Genomic DNA, 24,066 nt, shown 5'->3' with positions numbered 1-24,066 from the left:
AATGGGCGATTTCCAAATATATATTGGAGTTAGCCATATTGTCGCTTAGTCAGGATAAAGAGATCCTAGAATATTCATTTTTCAGATATATGTTGTTCAGATATTTGCATTTGTGCATTAGATATTATTATCTAGTGCTAACAACTAAAATTGACTTCATCGTGCTCTAATAATATATCCGTAAAAATTGACTAAAGAATGCCAAATAAAGATTTATAAAAAGCAATGGCTTGCGACCCCATCTGTATATACTCGTATTTTTTAATAGCAAAGGTGGAGTCACCAAAGTAATTATCTAAATCTATATGATTTAGATATTACTTTGATGACTCGATATCTACATTATAATACATTAGCGCCATCTTTAGACAGGTTTACGTAAATTCTTTTGACAGCTGACAGCGCATAAATTGACATATGTCATTGGAATAAGTGCCACAAAAATGTCAATGTCAAATATTTAATGTCAAAAGTGTCAATGTTAAGTAATAAATGTCAAATGTGTCAATGTCAAGTAAAGGTGAATGTGTCAAAGTCAAATAATAAATGTCAAATCTGTCAATGTCAAGAAATAAATGAGAAAATTGTCAATGTCAAACTTTGTTTGACAGCACCTACTCTGTCATTCTTTTGACATTAGATTTTTAAGACGACAAAAACAATTTTTCCCTTCTACTTTTAAATTTATAATAATATTTTGAACAGAATACTTATTAATATTTAATTTTGTGTATGTGGATGGTGAACTTATTTATTATTAAAATGTCTATTCATAGAATAGTCCCCATGTCGACCTTAATGCTACAATACAGCCGTTCAAATACACTGATAAAAAGAAACTTTCGTGAAATCAACAAGTACAGGTATATTATTTAATTTTACTTATAACTACGCAAATGTAGGAAATTAATACGTATTATGCTAAACAAAATATTGGAAAAACTCCTTATTTTTTAACAATGCTTTATGAAGCAGAAATATAAAATTAAATAAATATATTGAAGGTCGAATGTCGGATAGATATTTTACATAATTTTTACAAATATTACTACGGGCTGAAGAAAAATTTGTTATATAGTATGTGTAAGAATAAACAATACTTGCGTCAGCATTCTAATATTGCTAATTAATGTGTCATGCTTAAACAATACAGGTTCGCAACAACAGACCGATCGAAACACACGAAGGCGCTAAAAACGGAAAAAGAAAAGTTCCGGACATATGTCGTCCAACGATACATTGACTATGTAAAGAACTACACCAAAGTTTTAGAGAATAGATTCCCAACAGCAGTAAAAATGTACAGAGTATTCAGTGTCGGTATTACAGATTTTCTTAGAGACTTAAAAACATATATATCATTACGCATTAGAATTAGCAGAGATCAAGGCTTTGCAAACATGAGCCGACAAGAAATTGAGTTGTACCAAAAAATGCCCTCTGATATGTGGAGGATAGCACCTGTACTGATACTCTCTGCTATTCCATTTGGAAATTATATTATATTTCCATTAGCGTAAGTATTACAATATATTTTACAAAGTATTTCCTGTAATATACACATCTCTGGACACTATATTTGGTAGAACATACTCCACTCTGATAGAAACAAGACTGAATATTATCCAAGTAACCATTCAAGTGCAATATATGACATGTTTTTCCCAAGATGGCTTCTAACAGGAGCTTCCCCTTGCTTACTATCACTATTCAGGTTCTTTATTTTTTTATACACTAAACAACACTTAACTACTTAATTTTTGCACTAACACTTAAAACAAGTTTTTACATAGTTCAACATTGTTGTTATAAAATTTTCACTATCAGTGTGCCTGTTTACAGATGACTGCTGTAATTTTCTAACTTTAATATTGACTTCTTCCTCATGATAATATATGCTCTTTGTTGCATCATATTATGTTGAAACTCTACTTTACTCCCCAAAGCTATGCATCTGATTGATATGTCTAAGGCTAATCAATCATGCAAGGTGCAGTCAGTATCATTGAAATTACAAAGTCAATTTCCTTAAATTATCAATATAATCTCGAACTTTTTCTCCTTCCTCATCCCTATTGTGAAATTTATAAGATTCTGGAATTTCTTAAGTTGGGGATGAAAATTATTGTCCATATTTTCATAATAGTAGTAAAAGTAACCTCACTTATTTCCTTTGGTGCTATTAGTGAAGACATAAAATCAAGCTAATATGAACCACATACCGTTGACAAAAATATCTAAGGATTTAGTTAATATAAAGATAAAGTTAAGATTAATATAGTTTACTTCATAGAAGCAGTCTGAATATTGAAAATTTGTCAATATGCCAATAATTTGGAATTGTTTTTTAAATAAAACATTTTTAATAATAATTTTCACTTTAACTTACAACACATAAATAACAAATAAAATAAATTGTTCATTTTGTAGCAAATGGTAAAAGGTACTGCAACTGTTGACAAACATGGTTAGGTTAGATTGTTTTATAATGGCATTCTGATACGTACCATCTAATTTCATCACCATGTTTCCTGATAATAAAGGCAATTATTGTATTTATTTATCTATTTCGTTTATACTACATTTTTACATTAATGAATATAGATAAAATATTTTAACTACTATCCCTGCACTAAGCTTACGCTTGTGTAAATGATTAGAACTATTTTAGTTATTATAAACATCTCTGAATCACATATGTATTCTATATATATCTTCAAATATATATTTTGTTTACACTATAAAAATAAACATCAGAACTGATTTTTACAAATTATAAGCTGCAAGGGTTTATATTTAAAACAACATTTCTTAAATATTAAAAATCTCTTCAGAAAAGAAGGAAGCTCATGTAAATAAATAATACAAAAAAATTTAGCAACATGCTCCTTTTTTCAGAATTACAACATATTTCCTTATTTACTTACTAATTTATTTGTATTGTATTAGTATACTTCTAACCAACCCTATATACAGCCGTGGCAAAAAGTAATAACTTAACAAATTAATGTTGTATGTTATCATTAGCTTACAATTGCGTATATATAATATGATTGTAATGTTATTTTTCAGTTTTTTAAAACCTAAATCACTTCTATGCTCACACTTCTGGTCAATACAACAAAGGCTAGAATTCTCTATGCAAGATCTCACTGAACGTCTTAAAAATAATAAGCCTGTATTCCGAGCACTTCAAGCTAAATTAGATATGATTCCAAACAATGAAATAAAAGAAAAATGGAGACGTGTGCTAGCCCTACTAGGTTCTGGGGTACATCCAACGCCTAATGATGTATTGGAATGTAAAGAGCTGTTCGTAAAGGAGCCTTACCAGTTGGAAAGTTTACCATATGCACATGCCGTAAGTATTCTTATTAACAAAACAATAATTATAGTGTGACCATTTATTGATGGTTGCAGGTTCGATTCCTCGCTCAATGCAAACATTTGTATTCATGAATATGATTGTTTGTATCGGTCTGGATCTGGATCTGGTCTTTTCTATGTATAATATGTATGTAATTACAAAAGATATTCATCTATGTATTTATATCAGTTGCCTACTAGGCATACCATAATACAAGTTCTGTTTACCATTGGACTAGATGGCACTGTGTTAATTGTTCAGGGTTATTTAATTATTTATTGTCCTTGTAGAACGGTATCGTGATCACCTTGATATGTAGTCGATAGGTATTGACTCCTATTGAATTTTTTATCGTATTTCTAGGCAAATAGCTGACTCGACAAACTTCGTACCGCCCAACAGTTAATAAATATTAAACTTTTGCGACTAAAAAGTTGACTCATTTACCGACTGATCTGGAACAACCTGGAATTACCGATTTGACACTGATAGTTGTTATTTGTTCTCATTATTTCTATATACATGTCATTTTGATTATTTTACCTGAAAATATACTTTGTCGTTACGTGAATAATTCCAATTTGCATTTTAATGCTGAAATTATTGTAATGGCTGAGATGAATTCAACAAATCAGAAATTATTTAATCAGTCTTTACACCATTTATAACTCTATAATATAATTATTATTGAGTTATAAATGGTGTAGATTGTAATATAACTAAGACAAATTTGTTCTGTGCATTCAAAAACAAAATAATAATAATATACATGGAGCAAAGTCATGGTAGTTATTATTATTATAGATAAATGATTCTATTTATGTCAGTCTATATCAGTTTTTAGCATTTTAAATAATCACATGTTTATATATGTTTCAGGGTCACTTATTAAAAATGCATGGTCTGAGACGGAGTATCTTTAGAAGAAACAAATTAAAGTATCGAGCCTTCCTACTTTTAGAAATGGATAAAGCTATTATTCGTGAGGGTGGTGTCGACAAATTAACTATGGAAACACTTCGGTACGCCTGTCACATACGAGGTCTCAATGGTAGCCATTTGTCAAATAATGATATGAGGGACTGGCTCCAAAAGTGGTTGATGGTTTCAGAAAACGTTGATAAGCAATCTTATTCATTACTACTGCACAGTCCAATATTCTTTGCATATAATCATCCTCAAAACTGGGTACTTATCTATTAAATTTCAATATGAAAAGAAATATTAGTGAAATTTCTGTTGTGGAATATTTATTATATGTACAGATGTTCAATGAGGTTCCCTACGGTTTTTGAATATATTATATCACCTATGTTTGTCAGGTACAATGTAGGATTCTAATGTTAAAGAATTTTCAAATCGGTCCAGTCGTTTCAGAGCCTATTTGATGCAAAAAACAAACAATATAATGTTTTCTCTCTATAATATTAGTATAGATAAAATATAGGCTTAGTTGTAAAGGGTGTGTCGTAATACTAAACAGAAAAAACTATAATTATAATTATTCCCATTTTACTTCTATGACAAAGATAATCAATGTAACACTGGATTTCGGCTTAGTATACCCAGTATGACTAATTCTATATAATTATAACTGTATTAATCAGTTACCAAAATCCGCAATATATTAATTACCTATCAAATTACTGTTTATATATCGGAATTGCCAACTCTAATCTGTAATCTTGTCGAGAGAATTATTCGTATAAGAATTTTAGAATCTTATTTGTGGACACAATCTTCTAGGCGTTTCAATTGCCTATTTTTATAAAATACTTTATAATTGATTGAATAAAAGAAAGGATATGCACTTTAGTATCTTTACTTTAACATTTATTTATAACTGATGCGTCATCAGCAATAAAATGATTGATTGTATTCTACCTATATTTTGGGTTCACCAAACAACATGTTTTTTTATTCGTGGTATTAGTAAGTATCTACAGTACTATCTACACACAGTGTTAATTTTTCGAGTTTACGTTCTGTTTACTAGTGTTAAATTGTATTATATATGACGTCACATTAGAGAAGAGGAATCTTACAAATGTGACAAGTGTTGAGGGTATGATATTCGTGTGATGATAATTAATTTTCATATCTGTTCTGTACTTACAACTGACTGAAATAGAGATACGGTCCCATATATTTCATAAAGTAATACGTATACCTACGCTATTATAAAAATGTAACAGAACTCCTACATATGCTGAGCTTTTATACACTTGTAGATATTATGTGCTTATTGTGATATTACATATACATATAGTATAGAGCATTTACCAAATTTTGTAATTCCTGGTACTATCCTTACAAATTTGTAAGTGGTGGCTATATCTTTAGTTACAAATTAGTTGGGATCTATTGAGAAATTAATTTTATATGTACATATTTATATGACAACAAGGTGGTCAATAATTTGCTATCAGAATATTAAACTCATCGTTGCCTTGCTTTTACTTAATTACTAATTAGGCCCTTTTTAAATTTTTCAAAATTCAAGTATAATTTATTAAATGACGAAATCTTGTAACCATCTCTCTCATCGATATTGTGTCCCCTCTCTTTTGTGTCTAAACTTACCCTAATAAAATGTATAACATATTGTGTTCAGACATGTCTTCTACTCTTGTTGACTTCAATCTGCTGCCTTCATATCTTAGTCTGTTTTCAGCCACTCCATAAGTCATACCGCGGATTTTGAGTGCCTGTGCGAGTAGGGTAGGTTAAGTAATAATACTATCGTAGCTTGAATAATATTCAATTTACAAAATGCATGTGCAATATTATCTTCATTGTTTGCAAGGCAAAGATAGGTATATACCATATGACGTTTCAATTTTTATTTTATTTGAAAATAACATTTTTAGTGTCTAAAGTACAATAACACTCTGTTTTTAAATTTGGATTGTTAATATATTTATAGGTATTAATATGAAACCTGTTATTAATTTTATATCTGTGATTAAATGATTGCTTACAATTATTTTAGTGTGGCATAAAATTGTTTATGTGAAAGTATTTTATAATTGCAAGAATTATTAAATATTATATTTATTTTATGAAGTATTTTTATTTATATACTTTTTTAATTTCTTTAAATTTTACCAACCGAATAATAGATGAGATTCTATTACAGTATCTTTATAAAGACCTTCCTAACTCCTGAGGGCTTACACAGACTAGAGACTATACTCGGTATAATTTTTACTTCGCCTGATGCTAATACTGGTTTTCTGGTAAATATAAGAAAATAAATTTAAAAATTGCAGATAAAATTTCGTACGTAAGTAGTACGTACTTACGTACGAAATTTTATCTGCAATTTTTTAATTTATTTTCTTATATTTCCGAATTTATAGTTGTATTATTTAATTGTTCATATATATTAGTTAACGTCAGTCATGAAGAGGTATAAAGAAACGGTGTTATTGACAATTTGTACATTTATGTTTATGTACAAACCTACATAGATATGACTAATTACATATTATGCCAATTATATGGATTACTGAAGAAAATTATTTCGGACATTCTACTTAAGAAACAACTTGACTGAAGCAGTCAAGAATAGCCCGGATATTCTACGAAAGACATACAACGATTTATATACTGAATATTAATGTAACTACTGACTAGGCAGTATGGGCAATGCTCTTCGCCTGTCCAAATTGGACGAATTTTAAAACGACAACAACGTTAAACGTCATATTTACGTCATGTCTGTCTTTTACGTTTATAATTAAATAATAAATATTAATATGAATGTGCAAATTCTCTCTTTTATACTCTGTGTAATTTCAGTTCAGTGTAAGAAGCCTTACAGTACACGACAGCAAGCTATCTGGAGACTTGAATGTGAACTGGGGGTTATCAATGATCCAGAATGTCCCGTTGATGGAGGATGGACATCTTGGAGCCCTTGGTCACCCTGTCATGGATCCTGTAACGACGCCGGTCACCAACAAAGAACGAGACGGTGCATTAATCCTCCGCCATCTCTAGATGGATTACCGTGCAGTGGCTCTGATGAAGAAACTAAGCCTTGCTACATATCAAATTGTACTGTTAATGACTACCGCAAACTAACTGAAGGAGATTCTGTACGATTGGAAGCATTACGTCAACTTGAAACGGTTCCTGCTCTTATGGAGCGATGCCTGCAGATGGAGTGCCCCTTTGAAGCTATCGAAGCAGCACTGGCTACTGATAATACGTGGCAATTAAATCCCGAGGCACTTTGGAATGCACTTCAATGTGTCAAACACAATATGGGTTGCCCTGTGATAGGCGAATGGGGACAATGGGGTGCCTGGTCAGCTTGCGGTTCACTTTGTGGAAAAGGTCTTCGTTGGAGGCTCCGACGATGCGACACTCCACCTCCTTCAGCTGAACATTTAGTTTGTACAGGAAAGCCGCTTCAGGCGGAAAATTGCGATGGTGATCAATGTGCAATTGACGATACGTTTCATGACGTTGCCGGAACTTGGACGGAATGGAGACAATGGTCTACGTGTTCAGAAAAATGTGGCGCTGGTGTAAGACGTCGTAGAAGGTCCTGTAACGAAAAGTATACACCACGTGCTTCAGAAAATTGGGGCACACATTGTAGAGGTCAGCACGATCAATTAGAGATTTGTGAAAACAAGCGTTGTACACTGGATGGGGGATGGTCAGCTTGGGGCTCTTGGGGTCCTTGCTCCCAAAGCTGTGGTGCAGGTAAACGATCAAGATCCAGATCGTGTACCAGACCCATACCAGCTAATGGTGGAATTAATTGCGTAGGCTCTAGAATCGAGGTTGGATCATGCCATCTGTCTCCATGTGAAGTTCATTCACATACTGTCGCGGTATTAAATGGAGATTCATTTCTAAATTACTTCTTTGAAAGTAAACGGTCTACTTTATTCCATTTCTATGTTCGATTTATGCCATTATCACCTCATAGTACTTTAGTACGTCGAGGTACTATACACAACCCACTTGTGCGGCTTAGCCTTCAAAAATGGCATATTTGCTTAGATGCTAATGGAGCTTCCAAATCTTGTGGTCTTCCTCGGATGTGTTCAACTACAATTATAGAACCAGCCGTGTGGCATACAGCTCTTATCACAATTACAAGTGAAGCTGCTACTATTAGACTAGATGATGAACACGTAGCTCTTAGAAGTACTTTTCCTTGCGACCCAGAGCTGCCTGATGATGAAATGTATATCACAGTAGGAGAAAAATTTCATGGAGAAATTCAAGAGGCGTTTTTAAACTTCATTCCCTTGAAATTAGTAGTTGATCCAGACTATAGTGTAGCAAAGTCAGATTTTACTCCAAGTTCCACATCAAATATAGCTTATGAAAAAGCTAATATAGAAGAAGCGTATTTGATATTACATAACGATCAATACTTACGAATACCGTGTTTTTATAGTCAAAATGAATGGCGTTTAGATATTACACTGAAATCGAAAAAGGAAGTTGGAACAATTTTGTTTCTGCATGATGAACCTAGCGGTAGTTGGTTTTATATTATTCTACAAAATAATAGGTTAAAAATGAAGCTATTAATAGGAGAATATCGAACTGAAAGTGGAAGTTCAGCTGAATGTCCCCAAGACCAATGGCTAGATATAGCCATTTCGAAAAAGAAGGATGCAAATACCATTGAGGCAACTATAAACGCTAATGATCATATTCATGTATCTATTGTGGATGTAACTTTACGGAAACGACGAGAAAGTCATAAACTGAATTTATATCGTTGGCATCAAATATTATTAAAGAAAAACGTTTCAAAAAAAGAAAATCAAGCTAACGATAGCGACACCCCCGTATCGCTTTCCATATGCAATGCCGAATTTTATATAGGTGGTGTACCAAGAGAAATAAGGAAAAATGTACCGGATGACTTTGTATCTTACAGTGGAGTATTAGCATCATTAAGAATCAATGACGAATTACAAGATCTTCACCGCTTTAGTGTGGAAAGATATAAAGATGACATGGTGCAATTATCATCTAGGACCGCAAGTATATCCGGCTCCTATCATGAAATCGCTTGGGGAGACTCCAACCAATTGAATCTAACATGTCTCCATGCAAGATTTGTACGATCACCACATTCAGCTCATTGGTTATTTTTAGACACAACACTGAATGGCGTTTTCAGAGGCAAGGCGATGCAATCGACGGATGATGGAAAAGTTCTGAGATTAGTCGCTTCTGTCGATAACAACCTCAGAGGATTCTATACATGTCGAGTTCATTTTAACAAAATAACTCATAATATTGTCACATTCGGTGTGATAGGAAAAATACAGTATAAGTTAACAGGCCCTGATACTACCACAGCTATTGCAGTTATTACAACTTTAGCTCTAGTTATCGGAACACTTATCTGGCTAGTTATAGAGGGCATTCACGATCTACGAAATGGTTATGGTTTTTTCCGTGATGCACACTTTTCACCGCAAGAAGAGGCCGATGCAGTTTGCAAATATATCGATGATAACATAGATTTCTACAATTCTAAAAGTGATATTAAGATAGCCAAAGCCAGGGCCAGACGGAGAGCACAGACATTGGCTAGCCATTCTAGTTTCGGTGCACAAGAGCCACAAGGCTTGATGCAAATCGAAAATGACGATGCTGAGAATACATTAAATACAAGCGAACCTGAATATTTGCCAGCTCTTCCAGAAGTGAAAAGTGCTGCTGAGTCACCACATGATATATACAGATGCGAACCATGTTACATAAGCTCTCCACGTCACGGCTCAAATATTACGTCACCCAGAACGAAGGTGACGTTATCTTCATCCGATGGATTGACACCCAGACTACTGTGTTCACGGCTTCTCTTGACTAAGAGAATATTAGCATCAAAAGAAACCTTATCATCTAAAAATAATAAATCTGCAAGAAGCGGCGCAGTCCCGATCACGACACCCCGCAAGATCCGGTCTAAATTACTCACTATAAAATCTTCAAGGTGTATAAATCTATCTCCCGCTCAGAAAATATTGCAAAAATTTCAAGTACTTAAAAAGGATGACCCTTAAAACGTTCTATATAATAGATGTGTTCGCTTTATCTTTATAAATAAAAGTAGTATAAGCACACTAACTTAAGATATGGATAGTGTGTATGTACAAAAAAAAGTGTCAAATGTTCTGACTCCGGTACGTTAAAAGGATGTTCGAATTTCCAAAGTTATTGGTATATACACATTTATTACACGTGTATGTTATCCCTTAGGTACATGTAATTACGCCGACGACGGCAATATACTCATTTAGCAGCATCCGATATAAATATTAAGTTGAATACTGTAAAATATTCATACGTTATTTTTATTGTAGTATAATTAAAAATAATGTTAAACAATCTTACTGAAATATATACCTAAAGGTTAGCAAATAAGTCTATTATTTTATATGTAAATAGACATATATCTATTTATCCTAATTTAAAATTAAACTAATACAGTACAACATAATTAAATTAATATATACTTATTTTAAAAGTAATTAGGAATGTGTTTGTTAAAAATTATTGCCACAATATATGTAAACACTTCCGCAAACTATAGGTACTTAGGAAGATATGCAGAAGTTGATAGAGCATTTTAATTTGTTTCGTTATATTTATGACTAATCGCTATGACTATGTGTCTTAGCTTCCTGTCTCTGTTGGAGAGCGGTTTTTCGTTTATAATATATAGCAGACGTTAACACTCCAGAACCAAGTGTGGTGGAGACAATGAAATTCGCCATCAGTCTCCAATCTGCAGAGTCCACATACACGGTGAATATGCGAGCTGAAATAAAATTAATGCAGTTGTTAGATAAAATGTAACATTATAACTATTTACTTCTTACTTACTATAATAGTTGTAATATAATAACGTAAATGTAATAGTTTTTCACTAAGGTAGAATTTCTAAAGAGGCGTAAGCCTCAGTTAATACCTCAGTGTCACCTATTTTAGCCGCTATGCAACGAAGTGAGACATCCAGTGAAATTACAAGGATAAGAATCATGATAAGAGGATAAGAGGCTCTGGAACGGCAACACAGGAGCGCAATCATGGCCGTCAAGGATAACGAGATGTCTAGAGCTGTTCATGTCTATAGAAGATGGTTACCACTTACCATCAAGTGACTTGTTTGTCATTCCAGTTACATAAAAAAAAAGCATACTTCCAACTTTATGTTGGCCAATATTAACTAATTAGAGCATTGTTACTTAGATACCAAGAGTTGAATTCGAATGACACCTTTTTTTAGAGTTGAGTATTCTCTCAGTTCATTTCAGTTCGGGTTCATCCGTTAGCCTTTACGGACCGCCGGGTTCGAGCCTCTAGTTTTTGTGCCTTTTCCGGGCACAAGCTGAGTTCTCTCTCTCAGTTCGAATCTACGGATGGCACCGCGTGGACGAAACTATAGTAACTTTCATGTCCATATCAACTTATACTCCTAACATGTCGGTAATGGAAAAACCGATAACAAACGTCCGAATGACGCCGCATATATATAATTATCAACATCTATGAAATACTTATATTGGATTTTATTATAATTATAATACACGGGGGCGCACACAAATTCATACATAGGACGAACAGCACCATCTAGTTCCAAGCTAAGTAGAGCTTGTGTTATAGAAATACTTAAATACACACTTAACAATACAAAATTTGTACCAGGCGAGTAATCGAACCCACGACTAACGGTTCTAAGAGTGTGTGCTAAACCGCTAGACCACTTAGGCCGTCAAATATATTAATATAATTATTATACTACCAACCGCAATTAGCTGATACAGAAATGATCCACGTAGTTAATGATACTGCGTCTGCATTAGCTGCCTTGATGATCCCATACATGTGAGTAATTTTTGCGAAACCGTTCAGTGGAGGGCATAGTGGCTGAAATATTAAAATACACAATAAATAAATAACCCTGTATAATTAACATTGCGCCATCTAGTCCCACGATAAGCAGAGGTTGTGTTACGGGTACTAGACAGCTGATATGAACACTTAGATTTTTTTTGTAAATACATACATAATATACATACAATACACCGATGGCGGTGTGAAATGAAATGAATTAGCATAAAAATGAGAATAATTAGAGCGAATAAGCGAATTTCAAAAGTAATCATCAAAATTAGTCGAAGTTCGCGAAGACGTCGCAGAATATGTAAAAAGTTCTTGATAAAGACATTCTGAAGTACCTACTAGATTTCAAAGCGTCCTATTTCAAGTCGGTTAAAGTCGTGTCATACTATGTAATATGATATTTCATTAATGTCTGTGAGACTACATAGGTACATATGAAAGCTAACCATTTGTACAAACTTATCACAATTAAAATTCTTTTATGTCTTCTTTAAAGTTATCAAACAATACATATACAATACACATATATATTGACACAAGCATTGGACCTTGTTCAAATATACCTAGTTTTTGTAGTATGTTGGCACTAGGTATAGGTACAGTCGGTAACCAATTGTGTAAACAGTGTCGTAATTAATATTCTTTTATTCTGTATTCATAATTATGAAATAACAACTACAGTCGGCTTCATCAATGTATTAGGGTTAGAGTGGTCAAGAGCAGAAAAGTTACAATTTTATACGCGTGCTACAACTCGAGAATAGCGAATTACAATGACTAGCAAGATTACTTTTAAATTTTATGGATTCTTAAATCATTCATAAAGCTATGCTCACCGTTTAATAAAAAAACACACGTAATACATTTGTTTAGAAGAGATTCGCATTATGTATACCTACATGCTAAAGATCAACAAACTAATTTAGAGTAGCTTAATAAGTAGGTACAATTGATAGTTTTGTAAATAATCTCGTAAAGTCAAACGCAGCGTCTACATACATAGGCGAGTTGGAGCGATGATAAAAATCTCGTCTAATACATTAGTTACAAACTTTCGCTTTTAATAGATATATAATAAGCTCTTAGCACGCATATGGCGTATATGATGATAAAAAATAGATAATAATATTATAATATCTGAATATGTAAAGCAGTATATTATCTAATTTCTTAAAAAATATAGCGTCCGAGTAGTGTTTTATACACACATATACATATGTCTAACATATTTAAAATATAGAAATACCTAGTATAAAAAAATAACGTCAGACAAGGTCACAACATAATACAAATAAATATTGTGCAACGATGGTGACAAAATTTTTAGAATAACTGAATCTTCATTTACTGATTCTGTAGATAATAACACACATAAAATGTAGTTTATTAGTAAAACAAGTAAATAAAATACTTACCATTAGATAAGAAAGAAGCACTTTAGGCAGCAGTCCTGTCATGAATGCCGCCAGTATAGAGAAATATATGAAGATACATATATGTACCCTTGGTAGGTGTAGCATGCTCTTATACTTTAACACGTAGTAAAACATCGTGTACACTTGCAAAAGAACTATGGGGTACTCCAGATATGTAATGAGGGTGTACTGGTTTGTATAGTTATATAGTGCTATTATTGTGAATCTGTAATATGGTAATAATGATTAGTTGTATTAGATTAGTAATTATCATCAACGACTTGAACTGTTGTTTTATGATAAAAGACCGTTCGTGCATTCCATATGTGAAAAGGTAACAAACAAACACTTTTTTGTAAACAGGTTTATAATATTAGCTACACACGAATTTGAATATTTTTTTAATAAGAAAATGTCTATGTTTTCTCTTGTTATACTGGGGTTCTTATAGTTTGTCTTCTCGTCAAATTTAATTAATTTCGTTCAGTCGTTTAATAGAGCAAGACTAGAAAACATAAAGACACAATTTCACATTTATAATACAGTTTGAATTCTGAATATTGCCCGTGGAGAAATATTGAAAAGAAGAAAAATTATGAACTTTCATGAAGAAGCATGATTGAAAGTAACTACCTACATAATTTTTGTTTACTTAATACTTGATTGCTACAGTACTATTTAAACATTTGTAATCTTGACTATCATGTTTATATCTGTCTGGGAATTTTGTAAACATACAAATATATAAAACAAAAATTTCCACATTTCTGACAGTTGTCTAGTACCCATAACACTAGCTCTGTTTACCTAGGGACTAGATGGCCCTGTGTAGTATCCATAGTTATTATTATTACATTAGATATAAGCTGCAATGGTGTTTTATATTTATAGTAACTTTTTCTATATATATCTTCAAACCTATTCGAATTAAAAACCTTAGAAACCTTAGTAAATTTCGACGGATCTACACGATATTAAAATCATAAATATCAGGTGATGGGGATAAAATCGGCTCGGTGGATAAACAATATAAAATCAGCTCTAATTGCGTTGCGTACGGGGCGTTCTAGAAAACCACCCAGGTAACTCTGCGCCACTTCTGTTATTGCCAATTTCAAGTATCTTGTGTCTCCATTTTGGTCGATAATAACATAAAAAATATACAAATATATTTACCCAGAGACTTCCAGCAGTATAGCTTGCAAGTATATGCCTTTAGCAGACTGTTTCTGTTTTATGTGCATAATTTGTGGTACCTTAATAAATGTACATAACAGGATGATCATTGTGCTGCCCACATTAGCAATTGTCTGGACGAAATCCCCTTGGACATCCATTATGTAGGTACTAAGAGTTCTGAAGAATATTTAAAATTGTATATGTAACTGAAAGGCAGATGTTACAATTATTTCATTATTAAGATAAATTAGTTACGCCTTATGTGATGACTTCATTGCTATTGGAACGTAAATAATAAAAGCGAAGGAAGTATAGTATTTAATAGTGTTATCCTATATAATATAGATACCTATCTAATATGTAAGGTAGTATCATACTTTATATTTGTGATATTTAGGATAGGTACCTACTATATAATTATGAACCGCCTTCAAAAACATAGTGTGAGGTGTATGATTACTGTTAATATTTTTGAATTTATAGATTTACTATGATAAAAGTTTTTGTTTCAAAAAGAATACCTACTACTTCCTAGATGGATTCTTTGTCAGAATCTGATAAAGTAATAGAAATAATCTTTATTCAAATAAACTCATTACAAGCACTTTTGAATAGTCATATTTTGATTCTACCACTCATTCGGAATGCAGATTCATCACAAGAAGAATGAGCAAGAAACTTGTGTGTTGCTCTTTTTAATAGATGTTTTTTTTTTAATTAATAATTACAGTGTAACAAGTAAGAGGCATGCGACAATCCACATAGAAATCGCTACGCACTCATTATTAGTGTAATCAGATAATATTGTCAGTGCTATGTATTTAAAATTTTTCTACAAAAACATTATTATCGTTAACGAATTCTTCAATTTTATAGTAAGCTTTTTTGCAAAGGAAGTGTTTTATTTGACATTTAAATCTTTTTTCTGGCAGATTTATAACAGACTCTGGTATTTTATTGTAAAACCTTACGCAATTGCCATAAAACGAATTACTAACTTTAGCCAAACGACATTTAGGTAAAATCAGTTTGTTATTGTTACGTAAGCTTTTATTAGTGCAATCACTAACTCTTTTGAAACTGTCTATATTCTTCCTGGCATACATGATATTTTCATAAATATATTGAGAAGCAACGGTGAGGATATTTGATTCCTTAAAGCACTCTCGCAAAGACTCCCTGGAACCCATGCTATAAATGGAGCGAATGGCCCTCTTTTGTAAAATAAATATTGTATTTATATCAGCTGCTTTGCCCCATAACAAAATACCATACGACATAATGCTATGGAAATAGGTAAAGTACACAAGTTTAGCCGTTGCCACGTCTGTTAATTGTCTAATTCTTCTTACCGCATAAGCGGCAGAACTAAGTCGACTCGCTAATTTAGTAATATGAGCACCCCATTGCAACTTGGAATCTAATGTGATACCTAGAAATACAGTATCATCCACAAAATTAATAGGTTTATTGTCCAACGTGATTTTTGAATCTACCGGCCTTACATTGGGGAGAGTAAATTTGATACATTTAGTTTTATTTGCATTTAGTAACATATTATTAGCCGTAAACCATTTTAAAACATAAGAAAGAGCACCGTTTACTTCGTCCAAATCATCAATATGTCGATTGACTTTGAATACTAATGAAGTATCATCAGCAAACAGAACTATGTCAGCTATCTTTTCTACCATATAAGGAAGATCATTTATGTAAACTAAATATAAGAAAGGACCTAAAATAGAGCCCTGAGGAACACCCATTTTAATACTAGTTCCCTCAGACTTTACACCATTTATTTCGACAACTTGCATTCTATTATTTAGATAGGATTTCATCATTCTTTGTGCTTCATATCTAATACCGTAATGTTCAAGTTTGAGCAAAAGTGTTTCATGTTCAACGCAATCAAATGCTTTTGAAAGATCACAAAATACACCGACTGCATCCTGAGACCTCTCCCAAGAATCAAATATATATTTAATGAGAGCTACACCGGCATCAGTAGTTGATTTACCGGCCGTGAAATCAAATCGTCGACTGTGAAGCAGTTTATTTACTTTAAAGTGTTGCAGCATTTGATTGAGCATAATTTTTTCAAACACTTTACTCAATACTGGTAAGATAGATATAGGCCTATAATTACCTACCACAGTTTTTTCTCCTGACTTAAAGAGTGGAGTTATTTTGCTATGTTTCATTAAATTGGGAAAAACACCATCAGAAATACATTTATTGAAAATAATTACTAAATATGGAGCAATAACATCTATAGCGGTGTTAATAACTTTAACAGACATGCCCCAATGGTCTTCAGTATTTTTTAAATTTAATTGTTTAAATGTTTTAGTAATTGTAGCAATGTCAATAAATGTAAATTTAAATGTAACCGGACAAGAAACAACATTGTCAATAAGGAATGATTTAGCTGTACTAGGAGAAGAGTCCAAAGAGGAAGTAATATCAGTTGGAATATTAGCGAAAAAATTTTCAAAAATATTGACAATTTCTTTTGTGGACGTTACTAGTTTATCATTATAATTTAACGTAAAATCGTTATATGGACTTTTAACTTTGCCAGTTTCTTTGTTAATAATATTCCACACTGTCCTTATCTTATCCTTGGACTCTTTAACTTTTTTATTTAGATAATTAGACTTTGCTACATTACATACCTTTTTAAAAGTTTTTGAGTATCTTTTTACATAATTTACGAATGTACTATCGAAACGGTATTTTTTTTGAGCATATAAATCAAATAATATATTTCTACTTTTAAGAATTCCCTTTGTAGCCAATTCTGAAAATTTTGTTTTGTTAATAATACTGATAGTTTTTTTGTTAAAAGCCTTATTATATTCGTTAGAAACAATATTGAAGAAATCTGTATAAAGTTTGTTAGGTTCATTAGATGGAAGATAAAAATCTAATTTACTACGAACTGATATTTTAAATTTATTTATCTACGGATATACTCAAATTTTATAGACAAATATTATATTCTAATGAAGTCGTTCAGGTATTTACGTCTGAAAATTATGACTTGGTGATATATGATCGATAATTAGTAATGCCTCTAACTACCCCATTAGGGATAATAGTCATGACGGTATCTTTGCAACAATTTAAGAAAAGGTTTTTGCAGTGACAACTTTTGCAGTGAGTTACATCGAGATCACTAGAAGCCGGTATATTTGTCTATTTACGTAATATGGTAAATTAAAAATATATAAATAAATTCATATAATTAATTCAAAATCTAAGTGCGTAATACGTATAGCCGTAATTCTCTGATCTGATGATTTTAATGAAATATTAATTAAACGAGTATAGATACATATATATTATTATTTGTAGACATGATATTACATATTTATATATGCAAATAGAAAATAGGAATATTTTACTATATATGTACAAATAAGCACAGCGTAATAATTAAATAATAAATTAATACAAAGGAGCGCACATAAAGATATTATAATAAGTATTATTTAAAAAAATATATAACGAAGCTCGGCACAAAAATAATATAAAATTTGAAAAGTATTCGCTCACGTTTCACTATTGTAGGGCTTTATTAAAAAATATATTTTATGTGTAGAACCACAATATGACAACTGAAAGAAAATAATGATGAACCGGGGTCTAACAATGATTGTTTTTCACCATCAATTCGCTACGTCATCTACAACGAACGCCATATTATGCGTGAGACAATAAAACTATAATTGCTGTGAGAAAGTCAAACAAATATACGCAAATATTATAAGCGAACAATATGCTTTCCAAACTACGCAACGCTGTGCATACCTACCACTTCAATATTATTGGTACCTACGGGGTGGTAAAAGGTAATAGTTTTGATTATTCTTCATAAGTGAAAGACTTCTTAACTTCGTAAGTATCGATGATGAATTAGCGGAGGAAACATAAAAAATAGTCTAATTAAAGAATCTTCGCGTTCGTGTAATAAAAGCAATTCTGTGAGTACATTTAAGTTGGAGTAGCTGTATACCGTAGCGCGGGCTGTAAAAGTCTAGGTCTTATCTTGGTATCATTTGTGTATAACTTTTTTTTAATCCTTCCTAATTTCTGTGTGGTATGGCAACAATCAAATCCGATAGTTTGTTTAATAGGTTAACGAAATCCATTGTAGATCTAGACCAGACCAGTCCCCACACTTGGAAAAGTCATGATTCAAATCTGCTGAATCTGTATAAAATTCCATTATATTTCGTGAAGAGCCAAGTCCAATAAAATGGTTGAAGACTTCCATAAGTCAGCTTAACCACAACGTATTGACTTGAACTATAAACAATTGTCTAGTACTTCTACTTGAAATGATTGTAGTACTAGACAATTGACGCACGAAATAATAAATTTATTATTTCTAGACAAGATAGACTTACCTATCAAAACTATAGAAAGTGGCCTAAGGACTAAGGATCACAATATATGCCTGAGGTTTATGATGCGGTGACTCCGGTCTGTGAAATTTTGATGAACTTAAAACCAAAACGCAATTTGCAAAGTTAGGTCCTCGGTGACTTCGCACAGAAAAATATGACACAAATTATATCTACGCACAGCATCTAAATATATATATATTTTTTAGATGTATACATCGAGATTTACAATACTCTTTCACGCCACCTAAAGCCAGCTTTATATATAGGAAATTTGCAATACTACGAAACCCAAAAAATATAAAGATTTCATGTTAGTTTATAATAAGTAGGTATGCTACTGTAATGATTAAACGTAATTTATGAAACAGAAATGTGAAATGAAAGATTTATATTTATGCTGATATAGTTTATTTAAATAATCATAATAATTTAATAATAATTTCAATAAATTAATATAATTAAAACAATAATTAATAAAAAATGGCACAATGTGAAAATTAAATTAACTGTCTTTTCAAAATCAGTTCCTATATAATGTAATGGAATAAATAGAAATGTACAATTACTAAAACTTAATTGAAAATAATTGTGTAAATAATAAATAAAAGTTTATAATTCGTTAAATCTAAATTACATCTATGATTAAACATGATATTATAGTCTACGAGCTTAATACAAAAAAGTATAGATCGAATCCTACATAATTTTAATCAAATGTTTTATGACTAAGGAAGTACTGAAATTTTAAAGAGTGAATGAGATCTGCTCTATTCTTTACTATTATCGTCACTTCTTATGCATTCTAATATATTTTCATTCCACTCCTTTTTACCCATTCTACCTCATTATATCCGGTTCATCGCTTCCCCCTCCCCATTTCATCATTACCACTTCCATCCATTCTACCACAAATCAACCTGTTCTATCCTATTCTAATACTCGGTTCATCACTCCCCCCCACCTCCTCATTTCATCATTACCACTTCCGTCCATTCTACCACGAATCAAACTGTTATATTCTATTCTAATACCCGGTTCATCGCTTCCCCCCCCCTCCCCCTTCCCCCCTCACATTCCATCATTACCACTTCCGTCCATTCTACTAAGAATCAGCCGTTAATTTTATAGAGAGAAACAATATGTATGTAAATTATTTATCTACTTATCAATTTCTAACGAAGAAATGATGAATATATTTGAGCGAGTATTGGTTCCGAGCAAAGTTTTATAGCTTTAATTTTACTTTACATAGAGATTCGTCTATACTTTTTTTCTAGGTCTGTCCATTCGATCCGAGGGGACGAAATTTTACAAATTTTAGAGCAAACTACTCTTTCTACTCCGATGAATGTTATTCAACGCTCGATCGATTTTTACTCTAACCACACATTTAATCCACACCCATTGACATCCAACTGCAATTGCCAAATGTAGGCATTATAGATCCGTTCTTCCTTCTCTTTCGTGTTCGTGATCAACTCTTACCCACTTAATCTCGCCCTTCCCCCTTCCTAATACCCTTGTCTTAAAATCTAAGCTACGAATTTACGACGTTTTCATGACACTGATAATACATATTACTAAATACTAAGTTCATTAATGATTAACATGCTTTAAGACAGAAATTGACAACAATTTTAGTACACATTGTGTCCAAAGAAATTACTCGGGTCGAACCCTATTAACCTCCTAAAGAAATACTACAATGGTAGAATAAATTAATTAGTGAATATTTAATATCCCAATCACAATTTTGTCAGATTATTTTAAATAATCTAGAAACCACTAATAAATATAGACATATATATTATTCGTCATAGAATGTATAATTTTGAGTCAAGATAGAATGAAGTATATGTTTAAAACATATAGATACTTCATATATCTACATTCTTTATTATTTTATTATAAGTCTTCTCGGCAATTTAAAGAACACTATAAAATGTTTTATAATCGCTTTTACAGGCGATCAAAATCAGTCGTTTTTATGTTGAGAATTTAAAAACATACCTTCCCTCATTCCCGCCATCTCTTATTACCCTTCCTCGTGTCTTCTATTTTATTTCGTTCTACCCCATTCTATCCCGCTCTAACCCGTTCAACCCCATTCTATTCCGTTCTACCCTGTTCAACCCTATTCCTACACTCTATACTTTTATGAAATTATAAATTAACAGTTGGAACTGTTTATATTGGACACAAAAAAAATTACTAAAATAGGAACCTTCCTTGAACTTATATAAACATTAAAAATAAATAGGTCAATTGCCCCAGTTGTGTTCTAGTTCTGCGGTTGTTAGCACTTATATTGCTTTATTTTTAATTATGTATATTAGATATATGATGTATATATGTATATGTGGATACCAAATACCAATTAATTAATAAATAAAGAGACAGACATAATTAAGAGGAAGTTACCTTAAACCTACTTACATGTGTAGCTACACGACAAATCGACATCAATTCGAATATTGTTATGCTATATGATACTGTTCTAAATATATAATAGTATAGTATAAACATAGACGGTAAGATTTGGCCTCCAATGAATGAAACCTTTAGAATATTAATAATATAGTAACAAATAATTTCAGCCGACAATAATATTAGAAATCATACACTCAGACCTACAGAAAACATTAAAATAGTAAAGAGTTTAACTTATTTCTCTTAAGTTTGTATACCACTGAAAGTGTAAATTTGGCAGTGTAACTAAATTTTATTTTGAATATATTTAAATTTAATATTGTTGTATAATTTTTAACAAATATTATTTTAGTTGTACAGATGCAATATAAAGAAGTTTTCTTAGTATTTTTTTCTTAATTTTAACCCTTTAATCCAATTATTCTTTAATTCGAGTGTAAACGAGTTAAATAATAATTCGTTATATTTTTATATTGTGATATGTCTTGGCTTTTCAGTTGATCTGAGCTCACAAATTATTACGTGTAATAAGTTAAAATTAAAAAATTAATACTAGATGTTTTTCAAATTTTACTAAATTAGTAAAATTATAGCAATAATTGTAAAATACAATATCTTAAATGAGCATACTGCGTAAATAGGAACATAATTGAGCCTTCAGAATAATTTAATATCAAGAGTTAAGAATAAAACTTGGTTTACATCATTAGAACTATTACTATAATATATTTACATGAAACATTAATTCCTATACTAAAAACACATTTAGGATATCTTAATTATCGAAAAATGTTAACTATGATTTGATAGGACATCCCCACCTTTCACAAAATCTTGGGTTTTCTTGTACATAACTTAAAGGTTGATAGGTTTACATTTAACTTATTCTGGTTTAAGTAAATATAATTAAACATGAGACTATGTCATTATCATTACTTAACAGAACATTTAACAAGTGAGTAAAACACAATTTAATAGATTTGAATGAATCCTATGAAAACCTGGCGCTCTGTGTGCGTTTTTGTTTTAATATCGAAACGATTGTCGCTACTGAAAATTATAATTCTTTTGTTTTACATATCATAGGAATTTGTGCCTATTTCAACCGTATACATTTCGAGAAAACTGGAGAAATCCTTTCATTTTACAATCTATTACATGTACCACATAATTTTTATTCCTAAGCATTACAAGCTCGACAAATTTCGAAATGACTAATATTTTTAATTATACATACAAGAGTCGTGAAATTGACTAGATAATTACGACTGCAAAAATTGTACGTTCAGTGCCTAGGTATTCCTTGTATTACTATAACTATGATTTAAAAGCTAACTATTGACATGACCGAATAGAAAGTGCACCGAATAACACATCTGAAAGTTGATTACATCTGCTATACGCATTTGCGATACATTTGCATTTGAATGAAACGTAATCTACAATACCATTTGGTATATTCTCAATTCGATTCACATTAACAGTCAACCTAACAATACTCGGTAAATTTCTATTGATAATGTGCTATTGTTACTTAGAGCTTTACTTAATTTCATGTAATTGAAACGACAAACAAGCTATCAGCCCACCTGATGGTAAGTGGTAACCGTCGCCACTACATGAACAGCACTACGGTCATCACGTTACCATGTGACGTCCTTGATACCACTCATGCGTTGACGGTCCCGAGGACTAAGATATTACGACTATATATAGGCCTCAAGTAATTTCATACCTCATAACACCCTACAGCCTAAACACAGCTCACTAAAGCTGCTTGGCGGCTGAAATAGGAGAGACTGAGGTGATGCAGATGACTTTTTACGAAGGTTTTACCGAGGTATACACCTCGGTAAAACTTTCAAGTAACAATAGTACTACGGTTATAATTATTTTTATATGACGCTATTATATCGTGATTACATGATTAGCGAGTAAGTAATTATCAGAAACATATTAATATTGTATGATAAAGACAAAGCTATAATATTTTAGGGTTACTGAAAGGACATGAAATACGACTTATGCATTACCATTTCAAAAAACCACGCCTCACAATGATTCCTTTTATTAACTTGCATAGTGCATATCATGATTATAAAGGGTATATAGTGACATTAGAATCACTTTGTAAATAAATTGTACGAGGTTATAAATACTTGAAAAATATTGGACAGGATTATATGCTAAAATGAAAGAATGCCGGCACCGAATAGGGCCTAGACCCACATGGGCACATACTTAGCAAGGAACAAGTCAAGTATCTCAGAGGACTCTTATATATGAGAAACGTAAGTGAGGGAATCAAGAAATATAAGGATCTCTATTTGTTCAGAAAGGGAAATGGCGTAAAGATAGAACTATC

At 31.8% G+C, this 24,066-nt stretch overlaps 3 protein-coding genes across 3 annotated transcripts; 2 read left to right on the top strand and 1 right to left on the bottom strand.

Moving 5' to 3' along the window:
- Positions 1–671: 671 nt before the first annotated feature.
- LOC131849243 (LETM1 domain-containing protein 1) lies at positions 672–5,415 on the top strand. Its single transcript, XM_059199271.1, has 4 exons — positions 672–863; positions 1,154–1,516; positions 3,073–3,361; positions 4,247–5,415. Exons 1-4 carry the CDS (start codon positions 733–735, stop codon positions 4,568–4,570), a joined length of 1,107 nt encoding a protein of 368 aa, XP_059055254.1. The 5' UTR covers positions 672–732; the 3' UTR covers positions 4,571–5,415.
- Positions 5,416–7,122: 1,707 nt separating this feature from the next.
- Positions 7,123–10,422, top strand: LOC131849133 (uncharacterized; the record flags this gene model as incomplete). The annotated part of the gene is made up of 1 exon (XM_059199126.1): positions 7,123–10,422. A coding segment is annotated over one exon (3,300 nt), but the record flags the coding sequence as incomplete, so codon positions are not given.
- A 483-nt stretch (positions 10,423–10,905) lies between these two features.
- Positions 10,906–15,017, bottom strand: LOC131849322 (solute carrier family 66 member 3-like). Its single transcript, XM_059199361.1, has 4 exons — positions 14,857–15,017; positions 13,681–13,906; positions 12,169–12,289; positions 10,906–11,180 (listed from the first exon to the last, which is right to left on the bottom strand). Exons 1-4 carry the CDS (start codon positions 15,015–15,017, stop codon positions 11,014–11,016), a joined length of 675 nt encoding a protein of 224 aa, XP_059055344.1. The 3' UTR covers positions 10,906–11,013.
- Positions 15,018–24,066: the final 9,049 nt, after the last annotated feature.

Source organism: Achroia grisella, unplaced genomic scaffold, assembly GCF_030625045.1.
Source record: "Achroia grisella isolate CSIRO2021 unplaced genomic scaffold, CSIRO_AGI_Agris_v1 utg640, whole genome shotgun sequence".
NCBI lineage: Eukaryota > Metazoa > Arthropoda > Insecta > Lepidoptera > Pyralidae > Achroia > Achroia grisella.
This window is presented reverse-complemented; position numbering and strand designations above follow the sequence as displayed.

Coding starts and splice junctions, on each gene's coding strand:
- LOC131849243 (XM_059199271.1), top strand. CDS start 733: ATGTGGATGGTGAACTTATTTATTATTAAAATGTCTATTCATAGAATA. Junction 1,517..3,072: donor TATATTATATTTCCATTAGC/GTAAGTATTACA, acceptor GTTATTTTTCAG/TTTTTTAAAACCTAAATCAC. Junction 3,362..4,246: donor GTTTACCATATGCACATGCC/GTAAGTATTCTT, acceptor TATATGTTTCAG/GGTCACTTATTAAAAATGCA.
- LOC131849322 (XM_059199361.1), bottom strand. CDS start 15,017: ATGGATGTCCAAGGGGATTTCGTCCAGACAATTGCTAATGTGGGCAGC. Junction 12,290..13,680: donor TGCTTCTTTCTTATCTAATG/GTAAGTATTTTA, acceptor TTAATATTTCAG/CCACTATGCCCTCCACTGAA. Junction 11,181..12,168: donor TTCTGTATCAGCTAATTGCG/GTTGGTAGTATA, acceptor ATTTTATTTCAG/CTCGCATATTCACCGTGTAT.